General features: G+C 42.8%; 1 protein-coding gene across 2 annotated transcripts in view; it reads left to right on the forward strand.

The window, feature by feature from the left end:
• EDC4 (enhancer of mRNA decapping 4) overlaps positions 1 to 7,166 on the forward strand; it is an 84,344-nt gene extending 77,178 nt beyond the window's left edge. For both annotated transcript variants that reach the window (XM_020810983.3, XM_020810984.3), the window contains 4 exons: positions 371 to 557; positions 2,379 to 2,598; positions 5,682 to 5,845; positions 6,324 to 7,166. In XM_020810983.3, the coding sequence (XP_020666642.3) occupies positions 371 to 557; positions 2,379 to 2,598; positions 5,682 to 5,845; positions 6,324 to 6,516 (764 nt within the window). In that variant the 3' untranslated portion in view covers positions 6,517 to 7,166. The remainder of the gene's footprint in view (positions 1 to 370; positions 558 to 2,378; positions 2,599 to 5,681; positions 5,846 to 6,323) is intronic.
• Positions 7,167 to 14,874: the final 7,708 nt, after the last annotated feature.

Here is a 14,874-nt window from a genome sequence, read left to right on the forward strand (position 1 = left end):
GAATTTGGAACAGGGTTTTCCTTTGCAGGTTTGAGGAAGGATTTGAGTAGGAGTGGGAATTAATGGTGGCAAGGCAGAAAAAAACTAGGATCTTACATCAATGAGAGAATTAAGTAATTAATGGAATTTATGTCTTTTCCAGTAGTCATTGCAAAATGCAGTATATAGTTTATCCCCTCCACTCTTGGTCTTCACAACCAAAAAATATGTGCAATGGGCTAGGCTGAGTTCCTGCCCCAATATCATCTAGAGAATTTCATTGCTCAGTAGCATCTTGAGAATCTGGACCTCTCAAGTCTAGTGCTCTTAACCATTACATCACATTGCTCTACCCAGTCTGCAGTGAGTATTTGTGAATCTTCCATTACAGATATTCAGCAGCTGGAGACCCACATGAAGAATAAGAAAGCCCGAGACCAGGATGCCCGGGACTCTCAGCTGAGCCAACTCCGACAATTGGTCAGCTCCTTCCAGAGCACTACTGACCAACTGGCATCGACCATTGCAACCAGTGTACACACCGAGGTGCAACATCAACTCCATGTCATCGTGGGCAAGTGAGTTTTGGGGAGCAGTGCTTGCCTCTCCTCTAGAATTAATGTAGAACTTTAGAGCATTCTCACCGCATTAGAATTCTGCCTGCTCTAACCGGGATGAATAGACATAGGCTTGTGCGATGGGCCATAACTAAGCTTGACAATCAAGTTGAGACAAGTGCAGCCTTCACATGCAAACATAATAAAGCTCACAATGGAGAGAGGTGAAGAGCGGTGTGCCCCAGGGATCTCTCCTGGGACCGGTGCTTTTCATTCTGTTCATAAATGACCTGGAGACAGGGATATGCAGTGAGGTGGTGAAGTTTGCAGATGACACAAAACTTTTCTGGGTGGTGAAGACCAGAAGGGATTGTGAAGAGCTAGCTCCAGAAGATGGCAAATGTATTTCACTATAAGAAATTGTAAAGTAATGCACATTGAGGCAAAAAAAAATATCGAAACTTATCAGCTGATGGGTTCTGAGCTGTCCATGACGGATCAGGAAAGAGATCTTGGTGTGCTGGTGGAAAGCTCAATGAAAGTGTCAACCCAGTGTGCGGCGGCAGTGAAGAAGGCCAATTCCATGCTAGGCATCATTCAAAAGGGGCTTGAAAATTAAAAAGCCAACATTATAAAGCCATTGTACAAAACACTGGTAAGGCCGCACCTGGAGTATTGCGTACAGTTCTGGTCGCCGCACCGCAAAAAAGACATCGTGGAACTGGAAAAGGTGCAGAAGAGAGCGACTAAAATGATGACTGGGCTGGGGCACCTCCTTTATGAGGCAAGGCTACAGCATTTGGGGCTCTTTAGTCTAGAGAAAATGTGCCTGATGGGGGATATGACTAAGACGTATAAAATTATGTAGCGGATGGATAAAGTGGATAGAGGGAAGCTCTTTTCCCTCTCATGTAATACTAGAACCAGGGGACATCCACGTAAATTGAGTGTTGGGAGAGTGAGAACAGACAAAAAAAAATATATCTTGACCCAGCGTGTTGTTAGCCTGTGGAACTCCTTGCCACAGGATGTGGCAATGGCATCTGGCCTAAATGCCTTTAAAAGGGGATTGGACAGATTCCTGGAGGCAAAGTCCATCGCAGGTCACAAGCCATGAAGGGGATGTATAATCTCCAGACATAGAAGGAAGGGACCTCCAAATACCAGATGCAGGAGAGGGGTATCAGGAGACAGGTATCTAGTGGTCTCGTGTGCTTCCAGAGGCATCTGCTGAGCCCCCTGTGAGACAGGCGGGGCTGGACTAGAGGAGCCCTTGGCCTGATCCAGCAGGACTCTGCTTGTGTTCTTATATATGTAATGTAAAGCTATGCCTGCCTTTTGAAACTTTCTAGCCTGCCACAATCTTCATGAGTGCTAACCAGATGAAGTCCTATGGGAAGCACCCTTGCCTCTAGAAACCTTTTCCCTCCCTTAGATCCATCCACCAGAGAAGGGTTATCTCTGTGAATGTTTTCAAGTGTCAGAGGATTGTAAAGTTATTCATGATGTAGAAAAAGTGGATGGATGGGGCAGAAGTATTATTTGGAATCATCCCCATTGTAAGGAGAAGGCTGGGGTGTGACCTTACTTTTTATAGTACAGTTCCTTGCCTAATTCCATGGAATTAATCCATGCGTTGGACACTTTGGCATAAGTGGTTGGTGGTGTGAAGAGTTCTGTCTTCCTGGTACGGCACTCTTTATGCAAAGAAAGAAAGAAAGAACTGCCGGGTCTACAATCAGTTTGTAGCCTGTCTTATGTTTGTTGCATTCCACTCTCAGTCCTGAAGGATCTGCACAATCCCAGCTTTACCTTCTCATGCTCTGTTTCTCTTCCTTCCAGCATGCAGGAATCCATCTTGGCCCAAGTGCAGCGAGTGATTAAAGGAGAGGTCAGTGTGGCCATGAAGGAGCAGCAGGCGGCTGTCACGTCCAGCATTATGCAGGCCATGCGCTCGGCCGCCGGCACCCCCGTCCCCGCCACTCACCTGGACTTCCCGTCACAGCAAGCGCATGTGCTGCAGCTCCTGCAACAGGGACACCTGAATCAAGCCTTCCAGCAGGTATGCCCCTTCGCTCCACCCAGAGAGACCGAGCATTCACCCAGCTGCTGCCCCTTGGAAGACCAAGAGATCTACTAGATCTTTAGGGGATCAGTTCGTTTCAAAGTTTGAATGTTTTCCCCCAGCATCTGCAGTCAGCTGAGGAGCTCAAAGTGACCCACAATATTCTGATTAGCAAGCTAAGTAGGTGTGGGCTGGATAAAGCAACTATCAGATGGATTCACAGGTGGTTACAGAACCATAATCGGAGGGTGATGATTAATGGCTCCTTCTCGAACTGGGAGGAGGTCACAAGTGGGGTATCTCAGGGCTCAGTCCTGGGCCCAGTGCTCTTCAACATTTTTATTAATGACCTGGATCAGGAGGTTCAGGGAATGTTAATCAGATGACACAAAATTGAGTGGAATATATAATATCCTGGAGGACAGAAACAAAATTCAAAATTATCTAGATAGACTTGAACACCGGGTTGAAAGCAACAGAATGAAATTCAACAGAAATAAGTGCATGAAGAAGAAACCAAAATCGCAGTTACAACTTGAGGGATACTTGACTCAGAAATACTACATGCAAGTAGGAACTTGGGATTGTTGTAGATCACAAGCTGAAGATGAGCCAGCAGTCGTATGATGCAGCTGTAAAAAAAAAAGACCAGGGGTTTTAGACTGCACTAACAGAAATATTGCCTCCAGATCCCATGAAGTACTAGTTCTCCTCCATTCAGCACTGGTTAGACCTCCTCTTGAGTCGTCTATGCCCAGTTCTCGACATCACTCTTTTAAAAGGTTACTAACAAACTAATGAGATGGCTGGACAGTGTCTGCGAAGCAACCAGCATGAAATTGACACAACTACGGGAGGCAGTGGAAGATAGGAGGGCCTGGCGTGCTCTGGTTCATGGGGTCATGAAGAGTCGGACACGGCTAAACGACGACAACAAACTAAAACAAGTTCACAGAGGAGGGCATCAAGAACGGTCAAGGGACTGGAAACCAAGTCCTGTGAGGAAGAGTGAAAGAACTGGGCCTTTTTAGTCCTGAGAATAGAAGACTGAAGGATATGATAAAAAGGTAAAAGTTAGGTAAAGGTTCCCCTTTCTTAAAAGATTGTCATATACAGTGGTGCCTCGCTTAACGAGCGCACCGTTTAATGACGAATCCACATAGCGATCAATTTTTTTAGATCGCTAATGCGATCGCATTGCGATGTTCTGAATAGGCAAAGCATCGCATTGCGATGATTGGTAAGCGTTTTGCTTACCGATCTTCGCATTGCGATGTTTTTTTAAACAGCTGATCGGCGGTTCCAAAATGGCCGCCGCAAGTGTTTTCGCGCCCTGCCCTCACCGAGGGCGCGAAAATGGCGGCGCTATGGAGGAACTTCGCTGAATGGTGAGTTTGGGAGCCATAGGAACGCTTTTTCCGTTCCGTTTAGCCATGTTTCTGCATAGCAACAATCCAGAACGGATTAACGTCGCTATGCGGGACACCACTGTATAGGGATGGCAGAATCTGTTCTCAATCCTTCTAGAGTGTAAGACTTGTAATAATGGACTTAAGTTACAGGAAGCCAGATTTTGGTTGAATATCAGCAAATAACATCTTAACTCTTAGGGCTGTATAAGAATGAAACCAATTACCCCAGGAGGTGCTGAGCACTCCTGCACTGGAGGCATTCAAGTGAAAGTTAGACTTGTCAGATCTGCTTTGATTTGGATTCCTGGATTGAGCAAGGGGTTGGACTTGATAGCCTTTAGGCTCCTTCCAACGCCATTGTTCTATGGTTTTTTTTTTTTATAAAGTCTAGCTTGAAACATCTTCATTGGTGTCTGCATTATGACTGAATCTTTCATGAGAGTCTCTTCAGAGGACTGCTGATAGCCTGCTATTGAACCAGGGGACATACGGAGCAGTCTTGTGATTCGCAGGATAAAATCTAGATATAGCTACACATAGCCACCATTCTAAAGACGTTGTATTCATGGTAATGTGATTTGGATTACTAACTCTTTACCATGTGTTGGATCTGTCTTTGGTATTTGCACTTCAGGTTGAAAAAGTGTATGCAGCCCCTCCCCTACACGTGCTAAGACTCAGAGATGCTTAAAGTGTATGAATAGAGAGGTCTTCCTCCTCAAGGTAGCAGAACTCATGTTACTTGATGGATTTATGAGCAATAACCAGACCTTAGAAGAGTGCCTTTTTGGATTCCAGTTGTCAGAATCTCCAGACAGCAAGGTCCTCATGATACTTTAAAGAATTGGGAGGTTATAATCCCCCCCCCAAATGTTCTGGGAAGGCAGTCTTTGGCCCCAAGTTCCTGAGGCTACCAGCATTCCTTTTTACCGCTCCATAGTTACTTACTCTTTGAAAGTCCTGATAAGGATGTTGTGGCGTTCACCCTCGTGTCCCTTTCTTGACCATCAAGACTCAGAGCACACGAAGGCAATCAATCCCCTTTTACACTGCTGCCACCAGGTGGTCACCAAATTACCATTACTTCAGGAAGATAAAGATTCAGGTCCACACTTCAAGGTCTTTTAAATAGAACTTTTGTTTATTGATTACAGAAATTGATAGTGATTAATGAATATCTTCTATAGGTAAATTTATTATTAACCACAACCTTCTATTTGATAATACACTCCTAATTCTAATCACACCTCAGAATTCCCCAAACTCCACACTCTATCTCCTTCTCCCTTCCTCTCACTCTCCTCCAACTCCTCTGCCTTTTTCTGACTTTCTGACTCCGCCTCTTATAGCATCTCTCTCGGCTCTGCCTCTCAGCAGCATGAATATGCATGAACGATTACATAACAAAACATGAACCATTGACCTAATAAAGGGGAACGCTACAGATGTTGTCCATTATGTTACAAGTCAGTCACATGGAAAGTCCATCGTACTGGAGAGTCCACAAATACTGAGAAAGAAAGACTTTCCTGCCTTCATGTATTACCAAAAGTCAGAAAGGAGGGATGGATCAAAAGCCACTTATCCTGTTTCTGTTCCTGAAGCTTCCAGCTATTCGAGACCGCTGATATGCAGATACTACTGGGATACTTCCTCTCTTTCTTGCAGGCCCTCACGGCAGCCGATTTGAATCTGGTTCTCTACGTCTGTGAGACGATGGACCCTCAGCAAGTATTTGGGCAGCATCCCTGCCCGCTGTCCCAGCCTGTCCTTTTGTCTCTCATTCAGCAGCTCTCCTCAGACTTGGGAGCTCGGACGGAGCTCAAACTGAAGTGAGTACAGCATAGTCAAGTGTAAAGGCAAGCGAGTCCTCATTTCCAAAAGAAAAGGGCATCTGCTCTCAACAGCCAAACTATCGATTCTTCTATAGTCTATGCTTTAAGAACAAAATATAAGAAAAGTTAAGTTTCTGTGTCAGGAAAAGCTAACTTTGCAACTTCTGTAGAGTATGTCATTGTGTTTCCCGTAGTGTGAATCTAATTTTCCAAGTCACAGAGGTGTGAAGTACAATGTTTCAACTAGTGAGACCCCACTGGTAATTGTACCCAGCTGTCTGTTGGACGTCCGAGATAAAATGGCAGTTCTTCACAATATGAAATACATATTTGCATCTATAGTGAGTAGTAATGTTTCTTCAGTTCAGAAAGAAAGAAAGAAGTGCTCAAAAAGCTAGATGTTATGTTTTTTCTCTCTACTTCCATGGGCTTTTAATATACCCACTCAGCCCGTGCTCCTCTCTCTTCTACACAGTTACCTGGAGGAAGCGGTGATGCATCTAGACCAGAGTGACCCCATCACCCGGGACCACATGGGCTCAGTTATGAACCAAGTGAGGCAGAAGCTCTTCCAGTTCCTGCAAACAGAGCCTCACAACAGCCTAAGCAAGCCTGCACGCCGACTTATGATCATGCTTCAAGGCCTGGTCACTCCCGGCATGTCTTAACAAGGCTTTGACCACCTTTACACAATGGCACCTGGAATTGCTAACTGAACATGGCTGGTTCTCCCCCACCCCCCTTTCATCTTCTAAAGCACACACTGAGAGAAAAATGACAAGTGTGTGAATGGGCAAGTGCTGTGGATTGAGTCCAGTTGTGTTAGCCATGTTTAATCAAAGCATATTTACTTTTCCGTGCAAGCAGACCCCCCCCACCCTGCATTTGCCTTTCTTTGTACTTCACACAAGTTGATGTGCAGAGAGAGATACTCTTAATTCCATAGTTCTCCAGTTTTAAAGCTTGGAGTCCCCTCTTCTCAAGGACTTTGGGGTTTGGAGGTTCTGTGAACATCCCTTGGGTTTCTTCAATTGCCCACCTGAGGTGAACAGGCTAGAAGTGTTAATTCAAGGTAATGATGAGTGGGAGGATCACAGCAGCCCTGGTGCAGTATCCAAGTTCATGAAGCTCACCCTTGCTGGGAAGCAGTGATAGTCTTTATATGATGTAGCATGTTCATGGTTCAAATAATTCCTTTCGTTTGGTTTGGTTTTTGGCTTTTTCATTTATTTTCTTTCCTTTTTAACTAGAATCTTTATCTTTGATTTTGGAGTAACATTTAAAAATTCAATAAACAACTTTTTGGAGGAAAAACAAACTGCTGTTTTTGTTCCTTGATGTGTTTTTGTACCTAGTTGTGGGGTCATGAGTTGGCCGTGTTGATTTTTGATGGCCATATTCACTTCTGTGAAGCTGGAGAAGGCGGCAAACGTAGCTGAGATCTCTACCAAGTAAAGATTCTGGCTCCATACTCCCCAAACCCCCTACAATTCCCAGCTGCTTGAAATTTTTCCAAACTATTCTACTGTCATGTTACAGGAGTATAACCAAATAAAGGCTATCTCATTAAGACAGCTTGATGAAGGGGCACTACCTTCCCTCCACCATGCCAGAGCTGGGGGCAAAGCCAAGAGTCAGCTCCATGACGTTTGAAGAATGTGGACAACCTTGTTCTAGGTCGATTGGCAAGGGAAAGGGATCTGCAGCCTGCTGAACAAGAGAAGAAAAGAAAGAGGGAGGGCGAGAATGGCAATCCACCTCTTTTTCGAGTCTGGCACTTCATCTCTATCCAACACACGCATGCACCCTTCAAAAGACAACAGCTCCACCCCTCTTGTGGAACATGGTTATTTCCATCATATCATGATTAATATAGCCCACAATCTTACCAATAATGGCAACCTTTCTTACACAGCTATTAATCCCAGTTCTTGTTGTATCCAGGATCTCTGCTGTGCCCTGTATATTCACAGAATAAATCCTCCGCCATGTGCTAACCCTATTCCTTCTGCAATCTTGTGCTCCTGATAAACTAAGACTGATGAGCAGCGTGAGAACTGGGAGGGTGGATAGGAGGGGAGCTTAATAGCCCAAAAGTATTTTATTTAGTTGCACTCCAAAAAAAAAAAGTACAATAGTGGATGATTGACTTGCTCTACTAATCTTTTTTTTCTCCCTTGAGATTTCCTTGGTTAAATCCTCCTCTCTCTTTTTGTGACCCTCTTGGTTTTGCCCCCATTTGCTCCTAACCAAGCACCAAGAAAGCCATTTAACAGGCTTTGCAACTGTGACAACCCAATTGTTCCCAAAGCATCAAGGTTTTTGTGATTTAAGACAGCGGTCCTCAACCTTTTTGGAACCGCAGGCCGGTTGGGGGTGCTCTGCATGGAGGGGGCACAACCGCGCCCATGGATGGGCGTGTCACACATCCACACAAGCACAACATCCCCCCAAGAGCGCGACACGCCCACCATGTGGGCAGCCAGAGAGGCGGAGATCCATCTCTGTGGCCCAGTCCTGGGAAGCCCACGGACAGACGCTGGGCCGCAGACCAGGGGTTGGGGAACCCTGGTCTAAGGCAAATGTTACAACATCCCACATCCCTATTTGCTGTGGTTTTTGTCACCAGGGAAACAAGCTATACTACTGTCACTTGCAGTGCGAGTCATAAAACTTGAAGATTGTGCCATGTATTTTTCTTTCAACAGCTGTTAACAGCTGTATCAGTATAATTCTGCTGCGCCCATCAGGGCACATGGAAGTGCGCTCTGATGCAAGGCTTGTGAGGAACTTGACTTCTCCATAGGCTGAGAGACACAGACTCGGCTCTCAGTGTGGCTGTGGATTTTCGATTAGTGAGGATGATAATGCTGCCTACTCTGCACCCCGTCCCCAGCATTCTTTGTTCTTCTGTGCACAGCTGACTTCCTCACAATCAGGGATGCATCTCAGGAGGTCCAGGGTCCATTTCCCATACATCCCTTATACCCAGCACAGCTTACATTACCCATTTGAGCAAAATAGATTCACAGAAAGGGTTTTTTATTTTTTTGCTTTTTTATTATTTAAATTCAACATACAAAAAACAAATAGAGAAAGAAAAAAGAGAATAATAAAAAAAACTAAACCTTCTACTAAACTAAACCCTCCTCCCTTTGGAGTCAGAGACTCCAGCCTCGTTAACCCTCCGCTCCCCGGTTTGGTTTCCAGTGTAAACTAAGTAGATATACATATATAGTAAAATTTGCCCTAGGTTCCTGTCTTCCTCTGGGCCCAAGAATATATTAGTTCCCAGCTTTGTTTTACATAGTCTCTTGGTTGTTCCCGTAGTGCTTCTGATAGAGTGTCCAGTTCTGCTATATCCCATAGCTTCTTTAACAACTCTTCTATCGTTGGGACCTCTTCGCTTTTCCATTTTTGGGCCCAGAGTAATCTAGCTGCTGTGAGTATATACATTAGACAGTCCTTCAATTTTTTATCATTAATTCCAGGGATGACATTCAATAATGCCATTTTAGGTTTTATATCTAGTTTCTGCTGGGTAATTTCTTTGACTTACTCCCACACCTGTGTCCAATAATTTTTGACTTTTTCGCATGTCCACCACATATGATAACATGCATTTTATCATATGTGGTGAACATCCTGCATTTTTTTACACTTCCAACATATATTGCTGTTACTCGCTGACATTTTTGCTAGTCTTACAGGTGTGTAGTGCCATCTGTAAAACATTATGAGGATATTTTCTCTGAGATTTGCTGGTTTAAACATCTTGTAGCCTTCTTTCCACATTTTAGTCCCATCATTTTGTTATATCAAAAAAAAATTGCCCATTTTACCATCGTCTCTTTCACCCTCTCATCTAAATCATATTCTAATAAGTATGTATACATTTTTAATTATTCTTTCATCAGTATATATCCACAGTCTATCCACCTGTACTTTGCCCTCAAAGAAACCTACAGTCCTATCTTTTTATATCTTGATTTTAATTTCACCATTGACCACCAATCAACAGCTACACCCAATTTTTCAAGCTCTTGCTTGTCCTTTATCTTCTGCTCTTTAGTTAACAGATTTTCATATGTGGTCAACATTCCTTTCTGGTTGAAGACTTTTAATGTAAATGCTTCTATAAGCGCCACCCACAATGGGATTTTCTTATAGGTTTGTGCTTGGAATTTTTGCCATACTATCCTTAGGGCCTACCTAAGGATATGTTCTCCAAACTGTGAGTGTTCCTTGTGTCTCCCGTACCATACATATGTGTGCCATCCCATCTTTAGGTCATGTCCCTCCTGTTTCATAAGTCTTTGGTTTTCTAAGGTTATCCATTCTTTAATCCAGGTCATAGCGCAGGCCTTATAGTATAGTAGCCAATTCGGTAGGCCCACTCCCCCCCCCTTTCTTTCAGATCTTGTAGCAATTTAAGTTTTATTCTTGGCTTCTTAGGTTTCCAGAGGAAATTTGATGTTAAGCTGTCCAAGTCCTTGAAATACTTAAAGTTCAGTAGTATTGGGAGATTTGGGAATAAGAATAGGAGTTTCGGTAAAATCATCATTTTTATTGTTGAAATTCTTCCCCTAAATGAGAGTTGTAGTTTGCTCCATTCCTCAAGATTTTTCTGAATCACTTTCTGTATTGCTAAATAGTTTTCTTTCATTAAATTGCTTCATTTTTTGGTGATGACCACTCCTAAATATTTAATTTTTTTCACCGCCTCAAAATTGGAGTTCCATGCTAATTTTTCCAGAAAGAGGTTTTGAGGCTTCGAAAGGTGCTAACAATGTGCCTCATTTTAGATGATAATAGAGGTTTCCAAGATACTATTCCACTTTGGGGTAGAATTGTTGACTGGACTTGGGAGACCATAAAGTAGCAGTGGGATGGTAACGCTGGATCTTACTGTTGTGAGCTGTCCATGTTCTGATGCAGACATGTAATGCGGTAGAACAGAAAAGACAGAAATACCAGTGTTTTTTTTAACTTTTAATTAATATGTTGCTGTGAGGATTATAACAATGATTACTTGTATTTCAAAATGTATCACTACACCACTGAACCTTCATGCCTCCTCACAATGGTGGAAGTGCTGTTCCTAGATCAGTATTTCAAGAGTAGACAGGTTGTGCAAATCCTCTTTCACCCTCATTAAGAGGTTCTTTAATTCCTTCTCCCTTTCTGCCCTCAGAGTGGTATCATCTGCATATCTGCATATTGGAGGTTGTTCATATTTCTTCCGGCAATCTTAATTCCAGTTTGGGATTCATCCAGTCCAGCCTTTTGCACGATGTATTCTGCATATAAGTTAAATAAGCAGGGAAACAATATACAGCCTTGTTGTACTCCTTTCCCAATTTTGAACCAATCAGTTGTTTCATATCCAGTTCTAACTGTTGCTTCCTGTCCCATGTATAGGAGATAGATAAGGTGGTCAGGCACGCCGATTTCTTTAAGGACTTGCCATAGTTTGCTGTGGTGCACACAGTCAAAGGCTTTTGCATAGTCAATGAAGCAGAAACAGATGTTTTTCTGGAACTCTCTGGCTTTCTCCATAATCCAGTGCATGTTAGCAGTTTGGTCTCTAGTTCCTCTGCCCCTTCGAAATCCAGCTTGTACTTTTGGGAGTTCTCGGTCTACATGCTGCTGAAGCCTACCTTGTAGGATTTTGAGCATAACCTTGCTAGCGTGTGAAATGAGTGCAATTGTATGGTAGTTGGAGCATTCTTTGGCACTGCCCTTCTTTGGGATTGGGATCTAGATTGATCTTTTCCAGTCCTCTGGCCACTGTTGAGTTTTCCAAACTTGCTGGCATATTGAGTGTAGCACCTTAACAGTGCCATCTTTTAAGATTTTAAATAGTTCCACTGGAATGCCATCATCTTCACTGGTGTTGTTGCTAGCAATGTTCTCTAAGGCCCACTTGACTTCACTTTCCAGGATGTCTGGCTCAAGGTCAGCAACCACACTATCTGGGTTGTCCGGGACATCCAGATCTTTCCGGTGTAATTCCTCTGTGTATTCTTGCCACCTCTTCTTGATGTCTTCTGCTTCTGTTAGGTCCCTACCATTTTTGTCCTTTATCCTGTCCATCTTTGCACAAAATGTTCCTTTAATATCTCCAATTTTCTTAAACAGAACTCTGGTTTTCCCCTTTCTATTATTTTCCTCTATTTCTTTGCACTGTTCATTTAAGAAGGCCCTCTCGTCTCTCCTTGCTATTCTTTGGAAGTCTGCATTCAATTTTCTGTAACTTTCCCTATCTCCTTTGCATTTTGTTTCCCTTCGCTTTGCTATTTTTAAGGCTTTGTTGGACAGCCACTTTGCTTTCTTGCAATTTCTTTTCTTTGGAATGTTTTTTGTTACTGCTTCCTGTACAATGTTACAAGCCTCCAACTGTACTTCTTCAGGCACTCTGTCCACCAAATCAAGTTCCTTAAATCTGTTCTTCACTTCCACTGTGTATTCATAAGGGATTTGGTTTAGATCACTGGTTCTTAACCTTGGGTTACTCAGGAGTTTTGGACTGCAACTCCCAGAGGCCTTCACCACCAACTGTGTTGGCTGGGGTTTCTGGGAGTTGCAGTTCAAAAACATCCGAATAACAAAGGTTAAGAACCACTGGTTTAGATTATACCTGACTAATCCAGTGGTTTTTCCTCCTTTCTTCAGTTTAAGTTTGAGTTGTGCTATAAGAAGCTGATGACCAGAGCCACAATCAGCTCCAGGTCTTGTTTTTGATGACTGTATAGAGCGTCTCCATCTTTGGATGCAGAGAACATAATCAATCTGATTTCGGCATTGCCCATCTGGTGATGTCCATGTATAGAGTCGCCTCTTGTGTTGTTCGAAAAGAGTGTGATGACCAACTTGTTCTCTTGACAAAACTCTATTAGCCTTGACAGGTTTGGGGTAAACCTGAGGGAATTGTTAAATGCAGTTTTGAGCATAGCAATAAGTATTTAACAGAATCAGTACTGTAAAGATAAGCAAAGCATGAATATAGACAGCTGAGTAAGTTGTGACAGCTGTGAGAGCAATCCCAGGATTGGTCAACCTTGGGATAAAGATAGCACACCAAGCACACACACTCTGTTGGTGTAGTGGTGTTGTAGGTTGGTGTTGCTGTTTGTGTGGTCGTGGAGTTCTGTCATCACGTTGCTGTACCGGAGAATCCTGGAGGAAGCCATATCTTCGTGCTGTGTGCTGAAGAGGAACTCTGGCTACTTGGACAGAACGTATGGTATACGACTGCTGAACTAATTTACTGGACTTTGACTCTGATTTATGCACTTAACTCTGTGAAAATTGTTGTGCATGACTTTGGGACTGGAAGCAAGGACTAAGCTGTATATACAGTATCTGTATATATCCTGTAAATAATACTATTCTATCAACACTATTTTGGTGCTTGGCATCTTCATATCTCAGGGAAGCTCTATTGTTTAGCGCCTCCTGGTGTGTCCTGGAAATACCGCAACTCTGTCAATGGTTATGGGCCCAGGTATACACCCAGGTACACGACCAAGAAGCTACCAGAGAGATTGTTGACCTTAGTAAATCCAGAAGGAAAGAGCTAAGAAGTGTTCAAGCAGCAGAAGTGAGTAAAACAGCTTTGTTCACAGTCTGTGAAAATGGCAAGTGAGATGTTAATGTCTGGACTGAGTATTAAGAAGCTAAATGGAGAAAACTACTCCATTTGGCAGCAGAAGGTCCAGTTACTTCTCCAAAAGGAGTCATTGTGGGACATTGTTGAGAAGCCACCAGCTGTGCTAAATGAAAGAACAAAGAATTCTAAAGCACTTGCAATAATTGGGCTGACTCTAGAAGACCATCTCCTAATCCATCTTAGAGGCCAAACTTCTGCAAAGGAGGCATGGGAGGATCTGAGGGGACTCTTTGTAAGAGTCAGCGATGGAAGCCAAATCCAAATTTCAAGAAGGCTATTTCGTACAAGATTGCAAACTGGTGGGGATATGCTCCAACATTTAGAGCTAATGAAAACAATGATAATGGACTTAAGAGAGAAAAATATAACATTTACAGAGCTTCAGGAAGCTTTCATAATTCTCTCTTCACTAGACAAAACATATGACCAATTTGTGTCCAATTTAGAAGTACTTCCACAAGCCGAGCTGACAGTATTGAATGTAACCAGTAGGCTTCTGGAGGAGCAGAGGAGAAAAGATAACTTGCAACTACGTGACTCCAAACCTTCTAATGAAAGAAACAAGCTGAGTGAAATTAAGGAGGAGGTCACAGCTGCGAATATCCAACCTGGGAGGCGATGTTTTGCCTGTGGTTCCAGATGACATCTGATTAAAAATTGTAAATTAAAAAAAAACACGACGTGATAAAAGATGCATCCAACCTGACAGAGACTATTTATAACACCGAACACCACAATGAAGAATGTATTGTTGACTCAGGGGCAACAGCTAACATGTGTAAGGATAAGAAGCTGATATTTAATTTCCAGGCAGTATTTAACCAGCAAGTATTTTTGGCTGATGGCGTTAAGTGTTAAAATTATCAGTAAAGGTAAAGTAAAATTACCATGTTTAACACAGCCAATTGATGTATTATATGTGCCAAAGCTAAAACATAATTTACTATCAGCTCATTAGCTAAAGAGGTATTTACAAGCACATTCTATAGGAGTAAATGTGTAATCACTGGTGAAAATAATGAAAAGCTGAATTGCTATATTAGAAACAATCTATACAGATTGAACAGTGTAAAGGCAAATAATGTCTATGAGAATGTATGTCCTCATAATGACTGTATTCACTTGTGGCGTTTGAGACTAGGGCATGCAAACTATAAGACATTACGTAAGACTATAGAGAATTCAATTGGAGTGAATTTAAGGCAGTGTGATAAGTACATAAACTGCCAAGCCTGTCAATTAGCTAAAAGTAAATGTGCTCCTGCTAAGAAACACAGTAACATAAAAGTTAACAACATTTTAGACCTCGTGTCAATGGATTTAATAGGGCCTAAACGTGCATCTTTAGGAGGAG

Source organism: Pogona vitticeps, chromosome 10 (assembly GCF_051106095.1).
Source record: "Pogona vitticeps strain Pit_001003342236 chromosome 10, PviZW2.1, whole genome shotgun sequence".
In the NCBI taxonomy this organism is placed as follows: domain Eukaryota; kingdom Metazoa; phylum Chordata; class Lepidosauria; order Squamata; family Agamidae; genus Pogona; species Pogona vitticeps.